Source organism: Salvelinus alpinus, chromosome 28, assembly GCF_045679555.1.
Source record: "Salvelinus alpinus chromosome 28, SLU_Salpinus.1, whole genome shotgun sequence".
NCBI classification, from domain to species: domain Eukaryota; kingdom Metazoa; phylum Chordata; class Actinopteri; order Salmoniformes; family Salmonidae; genus Salvelinus; species Salvelinus alpinus.
The window spans coordinates 28,225,246-28,249,477 of NC_092113.1; the positions used below are offsets into that span (position 1 = coordinate 28,225,246).

Consider the following 24,232-nt stretch of genomic DNA (forward strand, 5'->3'; position numbering starts at 1 on the left):
TGTGTGGTTGTTCCTATGTGAGGTGTAATGTGTGGTTGTTTTTATGTGAGGTGTAATGTGTGGTTGTTTCTATGTGAGGTGTAATGTGTGGTTGTTCCTATGTGAGGTGTAATGTGTGGTTGTTCCTATGTGAGGTGTAATGTGTGGTTGTTCCTATGTGAGGTGTAATGTGTGGTTGTTCCTATGTGAGGTGTAATGTGTGGTTGTTACTATGTGAGGTGTAATGTGTGGTTGTTTCTATGTGAGGTGTAATGTGTGGTTGTTTCTATGTGAGGTGTAATGTGTGGTTGTTCCTATGTGAGGTGTAATGTGTGGTTGTTTCTATGTGAGGTGTAATGTGTGGTTGTTTCTATGTGAGGTGTAATGTGTGGTTGTTCCTATGTGAGGTGTAATGTGTGGTTGTTCCTATGTGAGGTGTAATGTGTGGTTGTTTTTATGTGAGGTTTAATGTGTGGTTGTTACTATGTGAGGTTTAATGTGTGGTTGTTCCTATGTGAGGTGTAATGTGTGGTTGTTCCTATGTGAGGTGTAATGTGTGGTTGTTTTTATGTGAGGTTTAATGTGTGGTTGTTCCTATGTGAGGTGTAATGTGTGGTTGTTCCTATGTGAGGTGTAATGTGTGGTTGTTTCTATGTGAGGTGTAATGTGTGGTTGTTTCTATGTGAGGTGTAATGTGTGGTTGTTCCTATGTGAGGTGTAATGTGTGGTTTCTACCTCTCTCTATGCAGTTGCTGGTGAAGGTGTCTGATGTCCCAGACCTGGCAGCTGGGATCACCTGTTCCTTTGGAAACCTGACAGAGGTGGAGGGACAGGTCAGCGGTAACCAGATCTTCTGTCTGTCCCCCACCGCTAAGGATGTTCCCCTCATACCTGCTGACCAAGGTAGATACACACATGCACCTGATGTATCTGGCGAAGGAGGCAATCACAATCACCAATGGAAAACAATTATGTTCCTCGATTCCATACTAGCTAGATTCACTTAGATGAACTCCCATTAAAGTCAAGGTGATAGTTGGCTTTGAGCCATACAGTTGTACACAGTACAGCAGCGGGCTGTGGCATTACGACCATTATTTCACTTCCTTCTTTTCCTCCCTCTCTCTGCTATTTATAACCTCCTGTAGAGTCGTGTGTTAATGAGATGTCCGATGTTCCCTCTGTCCGTCTCCACTCTCTAACACACACATTGGTCTCCATTCACTAATCCCACATCTGGTCCCATCATCGATCCAAACCCTCACGTGGGTGGTGGTCCAGGCAGCCTAATGAGCTCCCCCTGCCCACAGACCAGTCCCCCTGGCTGGGGAGTGTGCTCCACACCAGCCCTGGCCTCATTAAGAAACCTGGAGGATGGGTGACCAGGGACCAGGGCCTGTGTCCGGATAGAGCTGCCCACATTACTGCCCTCACATGGGGCTAACACAGCACTGAGGGCAGTGTAGAGGTACAGGGTAGGATAGACTGATAATGGGGAGGTAGACAAGGAGTAGCTCAGGGATGGTAAGCTAGTAAGGGTTGTGTTGAACAAGATGCTGTACATCTTCCTAAGTCTGCGGGTGGTTTTAACCTTCCAGTCTTGGAATTGTATCAACTCGCTACCCAAGGCTTTTTCTTGGGACATATAGTTAAATGCACTAAAAAGGAACAGTGGGTACATATTGAAGATAAACATGCTCACCCCCAGAATCTTTTTCCGCATCTATTTTCTAAGTATAATGCTAAGAACATTAATAACTTCATAGTTAAGAACAGTATAACAATATGGAAGAAAATGAAACGTATTCTACAAGAACCAATATCACTCCTTAAAAACACAACCCTATGGTACAGTCCTTGGATAACTTCTCACAATTCACTGATAGAATGGTCTACATGGAAAACTAAAGGCATAGAAACCATAAATGACTTGGTAACAGGAAATACATTTATTTCCATGACAGAATTAAAAAGCTATTTTGGACGAACCAATGTAGATATTTTCATTACTTAAAAGTTTCATATCAAGGCATTTCAGAGTAATCTTTAGGGAACCCCATTTGAGTCAGAAAATATATTCATATGATATGTAAGATAGGCTCTCTGCAATGTTTTGCATATCTAACGAACAAAATGTAACTAACAATTTTGCGAAAATCCAGTATAAACGAATGTATAGAATTTATTACACAAATTCTACAGCACAACAGCAGAATCCTGTCTTAGTGTAAAACTAACAGTGACTCAATAACCCATGCCTTCTGGGAATGCTACAGTGAGTGAAAAAAGTATTTGATCCCATGCTGATTTTGTACGTTTGCCCGCTGACAAAGAAGTGATCAGTCTATAATTTTAATGGTAGGTTTATTTGAACAGTGAGAGACAGAATAACATTTTAAAAAATCCAGAAAAACGCATGTCAAAAATATTATAAATTGATTTGCATTTTAATGAGGGAAATAAGTATTTGACCCCTCTGCAAAACATGACTTAGTACTTGGTGGCAAAACCCTTGTTGGCAATCACAGAGGTCAGACGTTTCTTGTAGTTGGCCACCAGGTTTGCACACATCTCAGGAGGGATTTTGTCCCACTCCTCTTTGCAGATCTTCTCCAAGTCATTAAGGTTTCGAGGCTGACGTTTGGCAACTCAAACCTTCAGCTCCCTCCACAGATTTTCTATGGGATTAAGGTCTGGAGACTGGCTAGGCCACTCCAGGACCTTAATGTCCTTCTTCTTGAGCCACTCCTTTGTTGCCTTGACCGTGAGTTTTGGGTCATTGTCATGCTGGAATACCCATCCATGACCCATTTTCAATGCCCTGGCTGAGGGAAGGAGGTTCTCACCCAAGATTTGACGGTACATGGCCCCGTCCATTGTCCCTTTGATGCGGTGAAGTTGTCCTGTCCCCTTAGCAGAAAAACACCCCCAAAGCATAATGTTTCCACCTCCATGTTTGACGTTGGGGATGGTGTTCTTGGGGTCATAAGCAGCATTCCTCCTCCTCCAAACACGGCGAGTTGAGTTGATGCCAAAGAGCTCCATTTTGGTCTCATCTGACCACAACACTTTCACCCAGTTGTCCTCTGAATCATTCAGATGTTCATTGGCAAACTTCAGACGGGCATGTATATGTGCTTTCTTGAGCAGGGGGACCTTGCGGGCGCTGCAGGATTTCAGTCCTTCACGGCGTAGTGTGTTACCAATTGTTTTCTTGGTGACTATGGTCCCAGCTGCCTTGAGATCATTGACAAGATCCTCCCGTGTAGTTCTGGGCTGATTCCTCACCGTTCTCATGATCATTGCAACTCCACGAGGTGAGAACTTGCATGGAGCCCCAGGCCGAGGGAGATTGACAGTTCTTTTGTGTTTCTTCCATTTGCGAATTATCGCACCAACTGTTGTCACCTTCTCACCAAGCTGCTTGCCGATGGTCTTGTAGCCCATTCCAGCCTTGTGTATGACTACAATCTTGTCCCTGACATCCTTGGAGAGCTCTTTGGTCTTGGTGGAGAGTTTGGAATCTGATTGATTGATTGCTTCTGTGGACAGGTGTCTTTTATACAGGTAACAAACTGAGATTAGGAGCACTCCCTTTAAGAGTGTGCTCCTAATCTCAGCTCGTTACCTGTATAAAAGACACCTGGGAGCCAGAAATCTTTCTGATTGAGAGGGGGTCAAATACTTATTTCCCTCATTAAAATGCAAATCAATTTATAACATTTTTGACATACATTTTTCTGGATATTTTTGTTGTTATTCTGGCTCTCACTGTTCAAATAAACCTACCATTAAAATTATAGACTGATAATTTCTTTGTCAGTGGGCAAACGTACAAAATCAGCAGGTGATCAAATACTTTTTTTCCCTCACTGTATATAGTCCAAAAGTTATGGGCAGAGTGTCAGGGAAATTGCACGATTATGTTATAATGCTTGTATTGCATTATAATGGTTGTTTTATTCGACAGAATAGAGTATTCTGTTAACTATTGTGTGTGTGTGTGTTCTACTGAGGATGGGCCTCTATGAGATAACACTGACAGAGGAGATTTACGATGTCTTTGGGTGATAAAACCTAAAGAGTATTCCAGAGAACATGAGTTAATGTTTCTGCTCTATACCGTACCAGGAAGAGATGGTTCCAGTTTGGAGTCTTAACCTTGTGAACATTCTATGTATCTGTTGTTCGTCATGTAGGTTGAAAGGGGTGTATCTTGGCTATAAAAGACCTTTGTACTTTTGTTTTATCACTCTCAACGGATCATTAGAAATGGTGAATCGTTGAAAGTCATTGCTATTGCAAAGCTCTTATTATTAAAGATGTAGTTTAAGTATATCTCTGACTTGTGTGATAAGTTTGTCTCTCCTTATTTTATAGTGAAGAAATGAACCACCACAAGAGTTAGAAAGTTGGCTGATAGAAGTATTACAATGTAAATGTACTGTTAACCTGTCTGTCTGCATACTTCCAGACATGGCATATGGGGGTGTAGTGAGATACCCAATGGGTTGGACGATACTTTTCTCGTCAATCATCTTGAAAAAACGTATACTTACAAACTATAATTCAATCCTCCATCGTTAACACAATGGAAATGTCAAGTTATTTATTATCTAAATGTTGAAAGTGTGTGGGCGACAGAGAGACACAAAATGGTGCAGTTTGAGGCTGAGTGGCGCAGTGGTCTAAGACACTCCATCTCAGTGTATAGAGGCGTCACTGCAGTACCTAGTTCAAATCCAGGCTGCATCACATCCGGCTGTGATTGGGAGTCCCATAGGGCAGCACATAATTGACCCAGCATCGTATTGTAAATAAGAATGTGTTGTTGCCTAGTTAAATAAAGGTTAAATTAAAAATACAAATAAATATTGCTGAGAGTGATGGGGGTGTGAGCAGGTGGGTCTGAGCAATAAGTGACGTTGTGGATGTTTGTGTGCATCTGTATGTTTATGTATTGTTAAAAAAAAAATCTGAATAAAATCATAAAATAAAAAAACTAGATGGTGTATTGATGTGCCTTTCCAAGTAAGGTAAATAGGCCCAATCCAAGGTTATTCTTCTCTGCTAGATGTTTCTTTCTGCTAGAGAGCCAGGTTTTGAGCCCAGGTTTTATGAGTACTGAAATATTTCAGAGCTCTACATGTATCATAAGGTAGAACATGTAATATTCATGTGTGACGTCATAGGTGATCACACACACATACAATCACTGTAGATGATTACACACACTATGTGTTTGTTTGTGTATGTGTGTGCTGTCACAGTGATGTAATCCCATCTCTGAGAATAAAATGTCAGCCATGTTTACCCAACAGTCACCAGGTCGGTGGCGTGTGGGAGCTTATATGAATGTCTCTCCCCCAGGTAAAGGTCAGTTTATCCCCTCATAATCTCCCTCTCAATCCGACCTCATACACATACACACACCCTGCCCCTCATCAGCCAGGACTAGCCGGCCACCTACCTACATACCAAACAACCAGGGGAGAGGTTATTGACCAGATGAACATTGATCATGTGCAGAAGTAATGAGAGTGAAGGAAGGGGGAGAGAGGGATGGAAGAGAGGGAGGGAGGGTGACAGTGGAGGAGCTAGGGAAGGGAGGGAGGAAGGACGGAGTGAAAGAGGAAGATGGAGGGAAAGGAGGTTTTATCTGCCTGAGAGGGAAACAAAATGGCAGACACAGGAACAACATCTACACTACCGTTCAAACGTTTGGGCTCACTTATAAATGTCCTTGTTTTCCATGAAAACATACATGAAATGAGTTGCAAAATGAATAGGAAATATAGTCAAGATGTTGACAAGGTTATAATGATTTTTAATTGAAATAATAATTGTGTCCTTCAAACTTTGCTTTCGTCAAAGAATCCTCCATTTGCAGCAATTACAGCCTTACAGACCTTTAGCATTCTAGTTGTCAATTTGTTGAGGTAATCTGAAGAGATTTCACCACATGCTTCCCCTGAGGCACCTCCCACAAATTGGATTGCCTTGATGGGCACTTCTTACGTACCATACGGTCAAGTTGCTCCCACAACAGCTCAATAGGGTTGAGATCCGGTGACTGTGCTGGCCACTCCATTATAGACAGAATACCAGCTGACTGCTTCTTCCCTAAATAGTTATTGCATAGTTTGGAGTTGTGCTTGGGGTCATTGTCCTGTTGTAGGAGGAAATTGGCTCCAATTAAGCACCGTCCACAGGACATGGCATGGCATTGCAAAATGGAGTAATGGCCTTCCTCCTTCAAGATCCGTTTTACCCTGTACAAATCTCCCACTTTACCACCACCAAAGCACCCCCAGACCATCACATTGCCTCCGCCATGCTTGACAGATGGTGTCAAGCACTCCTCCAGCATCTTTTCATTTTTTCTGCGTCTCATGAATGTTCTTCTTTGTGATCCGAACAGCTCAAACTTAGATTTGTCTGTCCATAACACTTTTTTCCAATCTTCCTCAGTCCAGTGTCTGTGTTCTTTTGCCCATCTTAATATTTTATTTTTATTGGTCAGTCTGAGATATGGCTTTTTCTTTGCAACTCTGCCTAGAAGGCCAGCATCCACGAGTCACCTCTTCACTCTTGACGTTGAGACTGGTGTTTTGCGGGTACTATTTAATGAAGCTGCCAGTTGAGGACTTGTGAGGTGTCTGTTTCTCAAAGTAGACGCTCTAATGTACTTGTCCTCTTGCTCAGTTGTGCACCAGGGCCTCCTACTCCTCTTTTTCAATTCTGGTTAGAGCCAGTTTACACTGTTCTGTGAAGGGAGTAGGACACATCATTGTACAAGATCTTCAGTTGCTTGGCAATTTCTCACATGGAATAGCCTTCATTTCTCAGAACAAGAATATATTGAGTTTCAGAAGAAAGGTCTTTGTTTCTAGCCATTTTGAGCCTGTAATCGAACCCACAAATGCTGATGCTCCAGATACTCAACTAGTCTAAAGAAGGCCAGTTTTATTGCTTCTTTAATCAGGACAACAGTTTTCAGCTGTGCTAACATATTTGCAAAAGGGTTTTGTAATGATCAATTAGCCTTTTAAAATTATAAACTTGGATTAGCTAACACAACGTGCCATTGGAACACAGGAGTGATGGTTGCTGATAATGGACCTCTGTACCCCTATGTAGATATTTCATAACAAATTGTCCTTTTCCAGCTACAATAGTCATTTACAACATTAACAATGTCTACACTGTATTTCTGATCAATTTGATGTTATTTTAATGGACAAAAAAAAAAAGCTTTTCTTTCAAAAACAAGGACATTTCTAAGTGACCCCGGACTTTTGAACGGTAGTATATGTTTTATTGTCACATACACCAGATAGGTGCAGTGAAAAGTCCTGTTTTACAGGGTCAGCCATAGTAGTTCATCACCTCGGGCAAAAGTGCCTTGCTCAAGGGCACATCGACAGATTTTTTACCTTGTTGGCTCGGGTATTCGAATCACAAACCTACGCTAGTAGTTGCCAAATAGATGATGTGATGGAAAGCTGAAATGCAGAGCTGATGTAGTGCACTGTTCAGTCTGGTGTGTGGAAAAACATATCCCCAACAGGTGCAGTGAGAGAGAGAACAATGTACATAGGTTCATTAAAACCTCCCACACTACGAACCGTCTGAGCCCAAGCCTGCTTTCTACTTTACACATCACATCATTCTGTGATCAGAGAGAGAGAGAGAGAGAGAGAGAGAGAGAGAGAGAGAGAGAGAGAGAGAGAGAGAGAGAGAGAGAGAGAGAGAGAGAGAGAGAGAGAGAGAGAGAGAGAGAGAGAGAGAGAGAGAGAGAGAGAGAAGCATTGTTCATAACACAGATCTTTGTCTTTATAGTAGAATACCTATGAGTTTGTTATTCTGATTAAGGACCACCCAATGCCAAATCACTGCAGTCTCAGATGGTCATTTTCTAAAATGCTGGAAATGGAGAGACTAAGAGGGAAATGGAAAGACGATACCTAGTCAGTTGCACAACTGAATGCATTCAACCAAAATGTGTCTTCCATATTTAACCCAACCCCTCTGAATCAGAGAGGTGCATGGGGGCTGCCTTAATCAACATCCACGGTGCCCAGTTGTTGTTGGGGGTAAACTGCCTTGCTCATGGGCAGAACGACATAATTCTCCACCTTGCCGGCTCAGGGATTCGAACCTTTCGGTTACTGGCCCAGTACGCTTAACTGCTAGGCTACCTGCCAAACATATTCAAATAAAAAGGATAAAACATGGGTTATACTGTGTGTGTAGGTTTTGTGTGACTTAGAGTGTGGGATGAGATGTGTGTTTGTGTGGGATGAGTGGCCGGCCGGATGGGTCAGCTTGGACCTCAGCAGGTACCTGGTAGCCACTCAGACCCACCTCAGACCCAGCTGTCCCAGAGCAGAGACTGGCACCCGGTACCCCACTGCCCGCTACCTGGCCTCTGGTTCCCTTCCAGACCTCCGGCGGACTGAGAGGGTGAACAAGCAGACAGACAGAAGGACAGACTGAAGGAAGGATAGAAACTGGGGGAGGGGAAGAATAGAGTACTGGAGGGGAATATAGAAACCCAAGGGATAGAGAGACTGCTAGAGAAAGAGGAGGGATGTGTTCTTGAGAAACTGAAAAGATAGAGAGACTTCAAGAAAAAGAGGGGTGTTGTGTTTGTGTGTCTCTCCATTTGTATTCTAAGCAGGTTGTATTGAATCCAGGAAGGGTTGGTACAATCTGCTACATGTTATAGTGTGTCATTTGTATAAGTGCTTCATTCATCATTTTCTCTCCTCTCTCTCTTGCTCTCTCTCTCTCCTCTCTCCTCTCTCCTCTCTCCTCTCTCTCTCTCGCTCTCTCTCTCTCCTCTCTCATACTCTCTCTCTCTCTCTCTCGCTCTCGCTCTCGCTCTCTCTCTCTCTCTCTCTCTAGACTGGTCAGTTGTTGAGTTGAGGCTCAACTCTAAGGAGACTGGTCAGATGGTCATCAGCACGGAGGTCAAGTTCTACAACTGCAGTGTTCACCAACTGTGAGTATCTTCCTCATCTACTCCTGCAGTCCTGGGCCGGTATTCACTGCTGATCTAGCATCAGTTTTCCCTGTTAGATCATTATGAATAAGATTATATTGACAGGGGGAGACCTGCTTCTGGATCAGCATTTGTGAAGGACCCTGGAGCCCTGCAGTCTAGGGCCACACTACTGAATCAACGCTGTGTGAATATGTTACGGTGTCCCTACTCCCTAACCTTGCCTGCCTTTAGGCTCAACCTCCGAGCCTAAAATAGACCCTGTGATGTCTAATGCAATCTGATCCAAGCTGCTCCCTCCCATCAGCCTGTTTATTTTCTGCTCAGAGTCTGAACCTGGCTCTGTTGGATGTCATGGCCCTCTGTTTTGATTGAATGAGAGGCTGGGCTTCTCCCTTGCCTTCAGCTCCTCCCCTCCACTGTAGTGTCTGACTATGTCCTTGTGTCTGAAGTCAGTTTGAGGAGCCTATCTGAGTAGAACACAAAGTCACAGTCTGAGGAGCCTGTCTGAGTAGAACACAAAGTCACAGTCTGAGGAGCCTGTCTGAGTAGAACACAAAGTCACAGTCTGAGGAGCCTGTCTGAGTAGAACACAAAGTCACAGTCTGAGGAGCCTGTCTGAGTAGAACACAAAGTCACAGTCTGAGGAGCCTGTCTGAGTAGAACACAAAGTCACAGTCTGAGGAGCCTGTCTGAGTAGAACACAAAGTCACAGTTTGAGGAGCCTGTCTGAGTAGAACACAAAAGTCACAGTCTGAGGAGCCTGTCTGAGTAGAACACAAAGTCACAGTCTGAGGAGCCTGTCTGAGTAGAACACAAAGTCACAGTCTGAGGAGCCTGTCTGAGTAGAACACAAAGTCACAGTTTGAGGAGCCTGTCTGAGTGGAACACAAAGTCACAGTCTGAGGAGCCTGTCTGAGTGGAACACAAAGTCACAGTCTGAGGCGCCTGTCTGAGTAGAACACAAAGTCACAGTCTGAGGAGCCTGTCTGAGTAGAACACAAAGTCACAGTCTGAGGAATATGTCTGAGTAGAACACAAAGTCACAGTCTGAGGAGCCTGTCTGAGTGGAACACAAAGTCACAGTCTGAGGAGCCTGTCTGAGTAGAACACAAAGTCACAGTCTGAGGAGCCTGTCTGAGTAGAACACAAAGTCACAGTCTGAGGAGCCTGTCTGAGTAGAACACAAAGTCACAGTCTGAGGAGCCTGTCTGAGTAGAACACAAAGTCACAGTCTGAGGAGCCTGTCTGAGTAGAACACAAAGTCACAGTCTGAGGAGCCTGTCTGAGTAGAACACAAAGTCACAGTTTGAGGAGCCTGTCTGAGTGGAACACAAAGTCACAGTCTGAGGAGCCTGTCTGAGTGGAACACAAAGTCACAGTCTGAGGCGCCTGTCTGAGTAGAACACAAAGTCACAGTCTGAGGAGCCTGTCTGAGTAGAACACAAAGTCACAGTGTACTCTATTAAGAGCTCCCACATCTACTCAGATAATCAGGCAGTAAACACACACACACACACACACACGCACACACACACACACACACACACACACACACACACACACACACACACACACACACACACACACACACACACTGCTATACCGGCGGGTGAATCAGCCTCATTCTTCTGAATTAGATCCTCCCATGCTTTTGCTCTGATGAATATTTCAGCATAAACAAGTCTGCATCATTTATCCAGCCTGGAAAAGCTTAATTAGACTATACATCAGTCCAACAATCAACTCCTCATTATACTGTACAGTAAGACTATAAGGAGGGACCAGTTACTGTACCAGTCATACTGTAGGGTTAGTCTGAATCAGCACCCAGCACCCTATATCGTGCACTACGTTTGTCTAGGGCCCTCATACGGTTCTGGTCAAAGTAGCGCACTATATAGGAAATAGGATGCCATTTCAGATGCAGTCATAGAGACATGGACCTCCTGTACAACCATTTAATCAACATCATAGTGACACAACCCTTGAGCCTTGTTCACACTGCAGGCCTTGATGCTCAAATCAGTTTTGTTTTTCAAATCTGTTTTGGACTACTGGCTGTCCAAACAGCAAGTTACAAGTGACCAAATCAGATTGGTCACTAGTCCTTTTTGACTATATACAGCAGTCAACTAGCTAGCTAGGTAGCTGTTTAGCTTTCTAGAACATTCACTCATTTGTTTGTAAACAATTACCAAGCTAGTTAGCTACCACATATTCTTGTCAAACTGTCGACAGAGTAGCCAGCAAGCAACAAGATATACAGTCAAATAAACACAAGTCACATGACTATGGAATCAGACTTGTATTTGATTTCAAACTACCTACAAATGTGGTTTTTGGCTGTTCAGACTGCAGGGAAAGAAACAGATACGAATTGGACATGCAAATAAATGGGATTTGAGTCACTTCAAAGTGCCAATGTGATCACGGCTTTAGGGGACAGAGTATCAGGCGAACAGCGTATTAGGGGGACAGCGTGTCAGGGGGACAGCGTATCAGGGGGACAGCGTATCAGGGGGACAGCGTATCAGGGGGACAGCGTGTCAGGGGGACAGCGTGTCAGGGGGACAGCGTATCAGGGGGACAGCGTATCGGGGGAACAGCGTATCAGGGGGACAGCGTATCAGGGGAACAGCATATCAGGGGGACAGAGTATCAGGGGGACAGCGTATCAGGGGACAGCGTATCAGGGGGACAGCGTATCAGGGGGACAGCGTATCAGGGGGACAGCGTATCAGGGGAACAGCATATCAGGGGGACAGAGTATCAGGGGGACAGCGTATCAGGGGACAGCGTATCAGGGGGACAGCGTATCAGGGGGACAGTGTATCAGGGGGACAGAGTATCAGGGGGACAAGGAATCAGGGGGACAGAGTACCTGGGGGGCAGCGTATCAGGGGAACAGCGTATCAGGGGAACAGCGTATCAGGGGGACAGCGTATCAGGGGAACAGAGTATCAGGCCAAGGCTTCCATCATGATGCTTCTTGTAATAGTAGTAGTAGCAAACATGCTGACTGCTAGACTACGCAACACTGTCCCCTTCCTCCCTTCCTGAGAGATCTGAGTCATGACATTGGCACAGAGACACACACACACGCACACACCCTGACGTCATCTTATGCCCAAGTTTGCGTTTGCTGTTTCCCTGCCATCCCTCAACATCCTCTACCCCTCCTCCCTCATCCCATCCTAGAGAGGATGAACACAGAGCCATGGTTTGAGGTGGTTATAGATGCAGTATGCCTACATAGAGGATGCCAGCCATATCTCTACCCACCACCCATGCCCACCATGCCCAGGGCATCTATGGCAGCTCGCAGGCACCATGCCAGCTGGTATTTACAACCGCATTACAATAACACTGGCCTAATGGTAATGACAGGATCAAGCTGTGCCAACATACTATTCGTCCCCATTACTCACTTTACCTCCCTGACTCTGCTTCAGTCGCTATGGTTCGTCCCAAATGGCTTCCTGTTCCCTATTTAGAATACTACGTTTCACCAGGGACCAGGTCAAACATAGTGCACTAAATAGGAAAAAAATAGTGCCCTCTGTGTCCCGGGGCCGGCTGTAGCTGCTTTGCCTCTATTCACACATACAGGTTAGGAAACCACTAGAAACTAGTTGGAGCGCTAGGTTGGCACACTTCCTGTAGGAGCTAGGAGGTACCGTGCCAACCACAAGGGCATCAACAGCAGGTGCCCACTTGGGATCTGCTGCACTTGTTTCCTCCTTGGCAATTGCATGGCCGTTTTGTGCCACCTCCTCCCACTTGACTGGTGCAGCTTCCTGAGTGTCTGTCCTGTCCATCTGTCTGTCCTCTGTCTCCAGGTGTCTGTCCTGTGTGAACAGTGCCTTCCGCTGCCACTGGTGCAAGTACCGTAACCTGTGTACCCACGACCCATCCAGCTGCTCCTTCCAGGAGGGACGCGTCAACGCCTCCGAGGTACGTACCATACACACACCACAAGAGGTTGGTGGCACCTTAATTGGGGAGGACGGACACGTGGTAATGGCTGGAGCGGGATACGGGGAACGGTATCAAATACATCAAACTGTTTCCATGTGTTTGATGCCATTCCATTTGCTCCGTTCCAGCCATTATTATGAGCCTTCCTCCACTCAGCAGGCTCCACTGATACACACACACACACACACTCTTACTCTCCTCTCGCTCTCTGTGACAGTGGAGTGTGTTTACCGCCTATCTATCTATCTATCTATCTATCTATCTATCTATCTATCTATCTATCTATCTATCTATCTATCTATCTATCTATCTATCTATCTATCTATCTATCTATCTATCTATCTATCTATCAGAGTGTAAAGTAACACATTGATCTGTCTGTCTGAGAGTGAGAACAGACTACTGCTGCAGAGGACAGGAGGACAGTGGCCTCTCTCTTCACACTTCCCTTTTGACACACTCCAAAGAGACCTACTGTGGCAGCATTGACTGATACACACACACACACACACATACACACCCACACACAGCTGTAGCTATTATTGGCCTCCCCCAGTTTTATGATCCTGCAGATTTGTCCTCCCGCTGTCAGTTGTCATCAGTGACAAAGCACTGGCTGCCATTTTAGAAGATTGACCCTCCGAGTTGATCCTATTATGTGAGAAAGGCGGAGCAGCCAACACTCTCCAGCACCAGCCTCTATGGCCGGTTTGACCCTGCTACCTCCCTCCCCTCTCCCTCCATCACTCCCTCTCATGTCAAGGGCTTTTGTTCTTTCATCCACGGAAATATACAATGTTAGCCAGCTAGCTTTTATGTGTGTGTGTGCTGCGTGTGTTTGTTGTTTGTGTGTATCCACTCTGTTTGTTGTGTCTGTTAGTTTATTTGACCTTTAACCTTCCCCACCCCCCTCTCTAGGACTGTCCTCAGCTGGTGCGGTCGGAGGAGATTCTGATCCCGGCTGGGGAGGTGAAGCCCATCACCCTGAAGGCCCGGAACCTTCCCCAGCCCCAGTCAGGCCAGCGTGGTTACGAGTGTGTCCTCCACATCCAGGGGGTCAGCCACCGAGTCACCGCCCTGCGCTTCAACAGCTCCTCTGTACAGTGTCAGAACAGCTCGGTGGGTACACACTGCAGGGTTAGGGTTAGTAACACACAGTAACACACTGCAGCGTTAGGGTTAGTAACACACAGTAACACACTGCAGGGTTAGGGTTAGTAACACACAGTAACACACTGCAGGGTTAGGGTTAGTAACACACAGTAACACACTGCAGCGTTAGGGTTAGTAACACACAGTAACACACTGCAGGGTTAGGGTTAGTGACACACAGTAACACACTGCAGGGTTAGGGTTAGTAACACACAGTAACACACTGCAGGGTTAGGGTTAGTAACACACAGTAACACACTGCAGGGTTAGGGTTAGTGACACACAGTAACACACTGCAGGGTTAGGGTTAGTAACACACAGTAACACACTGCAGGGTTAGGGTTAGTAACACACAGTAACACACTGCGGGGTTAGGGTTAGTAACACACAGTAACACACTGCAGGGTTAGGGTTAGTGACACACAGTAACACACTGCAGCGTTAGGGTTAGTAACACACAGTAACACACTGCAGCGTTAGGGTTAGTGACACAAAGTAACATACTGCAGGGTTAGGGTTAGTAACACACAGTAACACACTGCAGGGTTAGGGTTAGTAACACACAGTAACATACTGCAGGGTTAGGGTTAGTGACACACAGTAACACACTGCAGCGTTAGGGTTAGTAACACACAGTAACACACTGCAGCGTTAGGGTTAGTAACACACAGTAACACACTGCAGCATTAGGGTTAGTAACACACAGTAACACACTGCAGCGTTAGGGTTAGTGACACACAGTAACATACTGCAGGGTTAGGGTTAGTAACACACAGTAACACACTGCAGGGTTAGGGTTAGTAACACACAGTAACACACTGCAGGGTTAGGGTTAGTGACACACAGTAACACACTGCAGCGTTAGGGTTAGTAACACACAGTAACACACTGCAGCGTTAGGGTTAGTGACACAAAGTAACATACTGCAGGGTTAGGGTTAGTAACACACAGTAACACACTGCAGCGTTAGGGTTAGTAACACACAGTAACACACTGCAGCGTTAGGGTTAGTAACACACAGTAACACACTGCAGGGTTAGGGTTAGTGACACACAGTAACACACTGCAGGGTTAGGGTTAGTAACACACAGTAACACACTGCAGGGTTAGGGTTAGTAACACACAGTAACACACTGCAGGGTTAGGGTTAGTAACACACAGTAACACACTGCAGGGTTAGGGTTAGTAACACACAGTAACACACTGCAGCGTTAGGGTTAGTAACACACAGTAACACACTGCAGGGTTAGGGTTAGTAACACACAGTAACACACTGCAGGGTTAGGGTTAGTAACACACAGTAACACACTGCAGGGTTAGGGTTAGTAACACACAGTAACACACTGCAGGGTTAGGGTTAGTAACACACAGTAACACACTGCAGCGTTAGGGTTAGTGACACACAGTAACACACTGCAGGGTTAGGGTTAGTAACACACAGTAACACACTGCAGGGCCTGGAGACATGCTATATACATGATGGACACTCGCAGTAACACACACTAGCTAGCAAAGGCTCATATTTACACACGTACTGCAGAACACACTCTTACAGCACATTCTGTATGTTTACAAAATGTATACAACATCTCTCTCTCTTATTCACCACATCCAGATGTATATCTACATGTATCCATGTGAAATCCTAAATTACCCTCACACATCCACTATATCACCACAACACCCTGGTTAACTCCTAAATAACCCTCACACATCCACTATATCACCACAACACCCTGGTTAACTCCTAAATAACCCTCACACATCCACTATATCACCACAACACCCTGGTTAACTCCTAAATAACCCTCACACATCCACTATATCACCACAACACCCTGGTTAACTCCTAAATAACCCTCACACATCCACTATATCACCACAACACCCTGGTTAACTCCTAAATAACCCTTACACATCCACTATATCAACACAACACCCTGGTTAACTCCTAAATAACCCTCACACATCCACTATATCACCACAACACCCTGGTTAACTCCTAAATAACCCTCACACATCCACTATATCACCACAACACCCTGGTTAACTCCTAAATAACCTTCACACATTCACTATATCACCACAACACCCTGGTTAACTCCTAAATAACCCTCACACATCCACTATATCACCACAACACCCTGGTTAACTCCTAAATAACCCTCACACATCCACTATATCACCACAACACCCTGGTTAACTCCTAAATAACCCTTACACATCCACTATATCACCACAACTGTAACGGCTGTCGCTCTCCTCATCCTCGGATGAGGTGAGGAGAGAAGGATCCTCAGACCAAAACGCAGGCTTTGGGAAATAAGCCATCTTTATTTAACAACGATGATGGCAACACGAAACGAAACAAAACACTTTCAAACTACAAAACAAGAAAACGACGTTGAACGAAACCTGAACATAAACTTACATAACTAAACATAAACTTACGTACAGGAAACGGACGACATCGAAACGAAACGAAACAAACAAACGCTACAGTCCCATGTGGTACGAACATACATACAGACATAGGAGACAATCACCCACAACGAACACTGTGACAACGCCTACCTAAATATGACTCTTAATTAGAGGAACGCCAAACACCTGCCTCTAATTAAGAGCCATACCAGGCAACCCAAAACCAACACAGAAACAGAAAACATAGAATGCCCACCCAACCTCACGTCCTGACCAACTAACACACAAAAACTAACATAAATAGGTCAGGAACGTGACAACAACACCCTGGTTAACTCCTAAATAACCCTCACACATCCACTATATCATCACAACACCCTGGTTAACTCCTAAATAACCTTCACACATCCACTATATCACCACAACACCCTGGTTAACTCCTAAATAACCCTCACACATTCACTATATCACCACAACACCCTGGTTAACTCCTAAATAACCCTCACACATCCACTATATCACCACAACACCCTGGTTAACTCCTAAATAACCCTCACACATTCACTATATCACCACAACACCCTGGTTAACTCCTAAAAAACCCTCACACATTCACTATATCACCACAACACCCTGGTTAACTCCTAAATAACCTTCACACATTCACTATATCACCACAACACCCTGGTTAACTCCTAAATAACCTTCACACATCCACTATATCACCACAACACCCTGGTTAACTCCTAAATAACCCTCACACATTCACTATATCACCACAACACCCTGGTTAACTCCTAAATAACCTTCACACATCCACTATATCACCACAACACCCTGGTTAACTACTAAATAACCCTCACACATTCACTATATCACCACAACACCCTGGTTAACTCCTAAATAACCCTCACACATCCACTATATCACCACAACACCCTGGTTAACTCCTAAATAACCCTCACACATCCACTATATCACCACAACACCCTGGTTAACTCCTAAATAACCCTCACACATCCACCATATCACCACAACACCCTGGTTAACTCCTAAATAACCCTCACACATTCACTATATCTACCACACAGTATCTATTCCCATTTTGCACTCTCAATGTCAATAAATGTCAATGATTGTCAGACTCTTAGTGAGAGTGTTAACAGTGTCTGTGGTGTGAGGCCTCTGGCCATGTCACCTGTACCCAGCAACAGTAGCCTGTTAGTGGATAGGCTGGGTGAGAGAGGGGCCCTGGCCTGGGTAGTTACACAGGACAGCACAGGAGAGGAGAGGACTGTTAATGCAGTGAAGCTCTGCTCTGCCCCCCAGCCAGGCTCACACTGATTCCAGTCCTATTCCCAGAGGACACACACACACACACACACACACACACACACACACACACACACACACACACACACACACACACACACACACACACACACACACACACACACACACACACACACACACACAGCCACAGCCACGAAGGAGATTAGGGCAAGAGAGGCAGCTGAGGACATCACCTAGGAAGACAGAGAGAAGGAAGGGTGAATCTAGGAGGACAGAGAAGGAAGGGTGAATCTAGGAGGACAGAGAAGGAAGGGTGAATCTAGGAGGACAGAGAGAAGGAAGGGTGAATCTAGGAGGACAGAGAGAAGGAAGGGGGAATCTAGGAGGACAGAGAGAAGGAAGGGTGAATCTAGGAGGACAGAGAGAAGGACGGGTGAATCTAGGAGGACAGAGAGAAGGAAGCGGGAATCTAGGAGGACAGAGAGAAGGAAGGGGGGATCTAGGAGGACAGAGAAGGAAGGGTGAATCTAGGAGGACAGAGAGAAGGAAGGGGGAATCTAGGAGGACAGAGAGAAGGAAGGGGGGGATCTAGGATGGCAGAGAGAAGGAAGAGTGAATCTAGGATGACAAAGAGAAGGAAGGGGGAATCTAGGAGGACAGAGAGAAGGAAGGGTGAATCTAGGATGGCAGAGAGAAGGAAGGGGGAATCTAGGATGACAGAGAGAAGGAAGAGTGAATCTAGGATGACAAAGAGAAGGAAGGGGGAATCTAGGAGGACAGAGAGAAGGAAGGGTGAATCTAGGATGGCAGAGAGAAGGAAGGGGGAATCTAGGATGACAGAGAGAAGGAAGGGGGAATCTAGGAGGACAGAGAGAAGGAAGGGGGGATCTAGGAGGACAGAGAGAAGGAAGGGGGGATCTAGGAGGACAGAGAGAAGGAAGGGGGGATCTAGGTGGACAGAAAAAAGGAAGGGGGAATCTAGGATGACAGAGAGAAGGAAGGGTGAATCTAGGATGACAGAGGAAAGGAAGGGGGAATCTAGGAGGACAGAAAGAAGGAAGGGTGAATCTAGGATGGCAGAGAGAAGGAAGGGGGAATCTAGGAGGACAGAGAGAAGGAAGGGAGGATCTAGCATGACAGAGAGAAGGAAGGGTGAATCTAGGATGACAGAGAGAAGGAAGGGGGAATCTAGGAGGACAGAGAGAAGGAAGGGGGAATCTAGGAGGACAGAGAGAAGGAAGGGGGAATCTAGGATGACAGAGAGAAGGAAGAGTGAATCTAGGATGACAGAGAGAAGGAAGCGGGAATCTAGGAGGACAGAAAGAAGGAAGGGTGAATCTAGGATGGCAGAGAGAAGGAAGGGGGAATCTAGGATGACAGAGAGAAGGAAGGGGGGGATCTAGGAGGACAGAGAGAAGGAAGGGGGGATCTAGGAGGACAGAGAGAAGGAAGGGGGGATCTAGGTGGACAGAAAAAAGGAAGGGGGAATCTAGGATGACAGAGAGAAGGAAGGGTGAATCTAGGATGACAGAGGAAAGGAAGGGGGAATCTAGGAGGACAGAAAGAAGGAAGGGTGAATCTAGGAGGACAGAGAGAAGGAAGGGGGAATCTAGGAGGACAGAGAGAAGGAAGGGTGAATCTAGGATGACAGAGAGAAGGAAGGGGGAATCTAGGAGGACAGAGAGAAGGAAGGGAGGATCTAGCATGACAGAGAGATGGAAGGGTGAATCTAGGATGACAGAGAGAAGGAAGGGGGAATCTAGGAGGACAGAGAGAAGGAAGGGGGAATCTAGGATGGCAGAGAGAAGGAAGGGTGAATCTAGGAGGACAGAGAGAAGGAAGAGTGAATCTAGGAGGACAGAGAAGGAAGGGTGAATCTAGGAGGACAGAGAGAAGGAAGGGGGAATCTAGGAGGACAGAGAGAAGGAAGGGGGGATCTAGGATGGCAGAGAGAAGGAAGGGTGAATCTAGGAGGACAGAGAGAAGGAAGAGTGAATCTAGGATGACAGAGAGAAGGAAGCGGGAATCTAGGAGGACAGAAAGAAGGAAGGGTGAATCTAGGATGGCAGAGAGAAGGAAGGGGGAATCTAGGATGACAGAGAGAAGGAAGGGGGAATCTAGGAGGACAGAGAGAAGGAAGGGGGGATCTAGCATGACAGAGAGAAGGAAGGGTGAACCTAGGATGACAGAGAGAAGGAAGGGGGAATCTAGGAGAACAGAGAGAAGGAAGGGGGAATCTAGGAGGACAGAGAGAAGGAAGGGGGAATCTAGGAGGACAGAGAGAAGGAAGGGGGGATCTAGGAGGACAGAGAGAAGGAAGGGGGGATCTAGGAGGACAGAAAAAAGGAAGGGTGAACCTAGGATGACAGAGAGAAGGAAGGGGGAATCTAGGAGAACAGAGAGAAGGAAGGGGGAATCTAGGAGGACAGAGAGAAGGAAGGGGGAATCTAGGAGGACAGAGAGAAGGAAGGGGGGATCTAGGAGGACAGAGAGAAGGAAGGGGGAATCTAGGAGGACAGAGAGAAGGAAGGGGGAATCTAGGATGACAGAGAGAAGGAAGGGTGAATCTAGGATGACAGAGGAAAGGAAGGGGGAATCTAGGAGGACAGAGAGAAGGAAGGGGGGATCTAGCATGACAGAGAGAAGGAAGGGTGAATCTAGGATGACAGAGAGAAGGAAGGGGGAATCTAGGAGGACAGAGAGAAGGAAGGGGGAATCTAGGAGGACAGAGAGAAGGAAGGGGGGATCTAGGAGGACAGAAAGAAGGAAGGGGGAATCTAGGATGACAGAGAGAAGGAAGGGGGAATCTAGGATGACAGAGAGAAGGAAGGGGGGGATCTAGGAGGACAGAGAGAAGGAAGGGTGAATCTAGGAGGACAGAGAGAAGGAAGGGGGAATCTAGGAGGACAGAAAGAAGGAAGGGTGAATCTAGGATGACAGAGAGAAGGAAGGGGGAATCTAGGAGGACAGAGAGAAGGAAGGGTGAATCTAGGAGGACAGAGAGAAGGAAGGGGGAATCTAGGAGGACAGAGAGAAGGAAGGGAGAATCTAGGAGGACAGAGAGAAGGAAGGGGGGGATCTAGGATGACAGAGAGAAGGAAGGGGGAATCTAGGAGGACAGAGAGAACGAAGGGGGGATCTAGGAGGACAGAGAGAAGGAAGGGGGAATCTAGGAGGACAGAGAGGAAGAGGGAATCTAGGAGGACAGAAAGAAGGAAGGGTGAATCTAGGATGACAGAGAGAAGGAAGGGGGAATCTAGGAGGACACAGAGAAGGAAGGGGGAATCTAGGAGGACAGAGAGGAAGGGGGAATCTAGGAGGACAGAAAGAAGGAAGGGTGAATCTAGGATGACAGAGAGAAGGAAGGGGGAATCTAGGAGGACACAGAGAAGGAAGGGGGAATCTAGGAGGACAGAGAGAAGGAAGGGTGAATCTAGGAGGACAGAAAGAAGGAAGGGTGAATCTAGGAGGACATAGAGAAGGAAGGGTGAATCTAGGAGGACAGAGTGAAGGAACGGGGGATCTAGGAGGACAGAGAGAAGGAAGGGTGAATCTAGGAGGACAGAGTGAAGGAAAGGGGGATCTAGGAGGACAGAGAGAAGGAAGGGTGAATCTAGGAGGACAGAGTGAAGGAAAGGGGGATCTAGGATGACAGAGAGAAGGAAGGGGGGATCTAGGATGACAGAGAGAAGGAAGGGGGAATCTAGGAGGACAGAGAGAAGGAAGGGGGAATCTAGGAGGACAGAGAGAAGGAAGGGAGGATCTAGGAGGACAGAGAGAAGGAAGGGTGAATCTAGGAGGACAGAGAGAAGGAAGGGGGAATCTAGGAGGACATAGAGAAGGAAGGGTGAATCTAGGAGGACAGAGTGAAGGAAAGGGGGATCTAGGAGGACAGAGAGAAGGAAGGGAGAATCTAGGAGGACAGAGAGAAGGAAGGGGGAATCTAGGAGGACAGAGAGAAGGAAGGGGGGATCTAGGAGGACAGAGAGAACGAAGGGGGGATCTAGGAGGACAGAGAGAAGGAAGGGGGAATCTAGGAGGACAGAGAGGAAGGGGGAATCTAGGAGGACAGAAAGAAGGAAGGGTGAATCTAGGATGACAGAGAGAAGGAAGGGGGAATCTAGGATGACAGAGAGAAGGAAGGGGGGATCTAGGATGACAGAGAGAAGGAAGGGGGAATCTAGAAGGACTCCACTTAAAGACATGCTCTGGACATGCTCTGGGGCTCACTCTAAGAAAGTATTTTGTAAACCTCCCGCGTTGGGCTGGATGTGTCAATGTGTACTTCATACATATATCATCTATGAGCAGATATATTATCTTACCTCAATTAATCATGAAATCTTTAGATTGAAAGCAACTGTTTTCTTGAAGCTGTACCCTGCCATTTTCCCTACTTTCCCCACCACGTGGGCCAGCCCCCTAGCAATTTGAGTTTTAGACTATGGGATTTAGCCCCTCGCCTTTGAGTGACAGGTAGCAAGAGTCCTGTCCAGCGTTATCCAATGAGGTTGCAGGGCAGGCCCAACGGCTCAGTGGACACAGCAGAGAAGGAGAGAGCAATAACGTAGTGCACATATCTGCACATATGTGACGCCATTTTCAGAGACGACTTTTGGCTTGTGAGTGCTACTATCACAATTACTGGCTAAAACGTATATAAAAGTACCGGAGAATCTATTTAACTCTCCTCTCCCTCTTGTCCTATTTAAAATGAGGTGGTGATGCAAGGTTGTAGCAACGTTAGGGGAACATTCAACATGCAGCACCAGGGTCAGGGATTTGTGGTGGGTATTTACGTTTCTCATGCTGAAATTCTCTATTTTGCATTTTTTTCTCCCTCTTGCTCTGTTTTGCTCCCTCTCTCTACTTTTTCCTTCTCTCCCCCCTCTCTCTCCTTTCCCTCCCTCTTTCCCCCTACCTCACCTCTCTTTACCCCCCCCCCTCTATCTCCCCTCTCTTTCTATCTCTCTCTGTCTCTGTCTCTCTCACTGTCTCTCTCTCTCTCTCTCTCTCTGTCTCTCTGTCTCTCTCTCTGGCTCTCTCTGTCTCTTTCTCTCTCTCTGTCTCTCTCTCTCTCTCTCTCTCTCTCTCTCTCTCTCTCTCTCTCTCTGTCTCTCTCTCTGTCTCTCTCTCTGTCTATCTCTGTCTCTCTCTGTCTCTCTATGTCTCTCTCTCTGTCTCTGTCTCTCTCTCTGTCTCTCTCTGTCCCTCTCTCTGTCTCTTTCTCTGTCTCTGTCTGTCTCTTTCTCTGTCTCGGTCTCTCTCTCTGTCTCTGTCTCTCTCTCTGTCTCTCTCTGTCTCTGTCTCTCTCTCGGTCTCTCTCTCTGTCTCTCTCTGTCTCTCTCTCTGTCTCTCTCTCTCTCTCTCTCTTTCTCTTTCTCTTTCTCTTTCTCTTTCTCTTTCTCTTTCTCTTTCTCTTTCTCTTTCTCTTTCTCTTTCTCTTTCTCTCTCTCTCTCTCTATCTATCTGTCTCTCTCTCTGTCTCTCTCTCTGTCTCTGTCTCTCTCTGTCTCTGTCTCTCTCTCTGTCTCTGTCTCTCTCTCTGTCTCTCTCTCTGTCTCCTTCCCCTCCCTCTTTCCCCCTACCTCACCTCTCTTTACATCTGTCTCTGTCTCTCTCTCGGTCTCTCTCTCGGTCTCTCTCTCTCTCTCTCTCTCTCTCTCTCTCTCTCTCTCTCTCTCTCTCTCTCTCTCTCTTTCTCAGTATCTCTATGAAGGGATGAAGATCAGTGAGTTGCCAGTGGATTTTTCAGTGGTCTGGAACGGCAACTTCATTATAGACAATCCAGATAATATCCAAGGTAAGACATTCACATGCTTGTTTTACTATCTTTGTGGGGACCAAACAATTAATTCCCATTCAAAATCCTATTTTCCCTAATCCCTAAACCTAACCTTAACCCTTACCTTAAACCCAAACCTAAACCTAACTACTAACCCTAAACCTAATCTTAACCCTTACCTTAAACCCAAACCCCCAAACCCCTACACATAACTCCTAACCCTTAACCTAACCCCTAACCCTAATTCTAACCTTAACCCTGATTGTAACCCTAATCATAAAATAGCCTTTTTCCTTGTGGGGACCAGTGAAATGTCACTTTCCTTGTTTTACTATCCTTGTGAGGACAGTAAAACCAAACACACACACACACACACACACATACAGTGGGGAGAACAAGTATTTGATACACTGCCGATTTTGCAGGTTTTCCTACTTACAAAGCATGTAGAGGTCTGTAATTTTTATCATAGGTACACTTCAACTGTGAGAGACGGAATCTAAAACAAAAATCCAGAAAATCACATTGTATGATTTTTAAATAATTAATTAGCATTTTATTGCATGACATAAGTATTTGATCACCTACCAACCAGTAAGAATTCCGGCTCT

The 24,232-nt window shown here is 45.9% G+C and overlaps 1 protein-coding gene across 2 annotated transcripts in view; it reads left to right on the top strand.

The window, feature by feature from the left end:
- LOC139557594 (plexin-A2-like) overlaps window positions 1-24,232 on the top strand; it is a 449,982-nt gene that overhangs the window by 318,417 nt on the left and 107,333 nt on the right. For both annotated transcript variants that reach the window (XM_071372601.1, XM_071372600.1), the window contains exons 7-11: window positions 729-882; window positions 8,890-8,986; window positions 12,829-12,943; window positions 13,886-14,086; window positions 23,543-23,639. In XM_071372601.1, coding sequence (XP_071228702.1) covers window positions 729-882; window positions 8,890-8,986; window positions 12,829-12,943; window positions 13,886-14,086; window positions 23,543-23,639 — 664 coding nt within the window. The remainder of the gene's footprint in view (window positions 1-728; window positions 883-8,889; window positions 8,987-12,828; window positions 12,944-13,885; window positions 14,087-23,542; window positions 23,640-24,232) is intronic.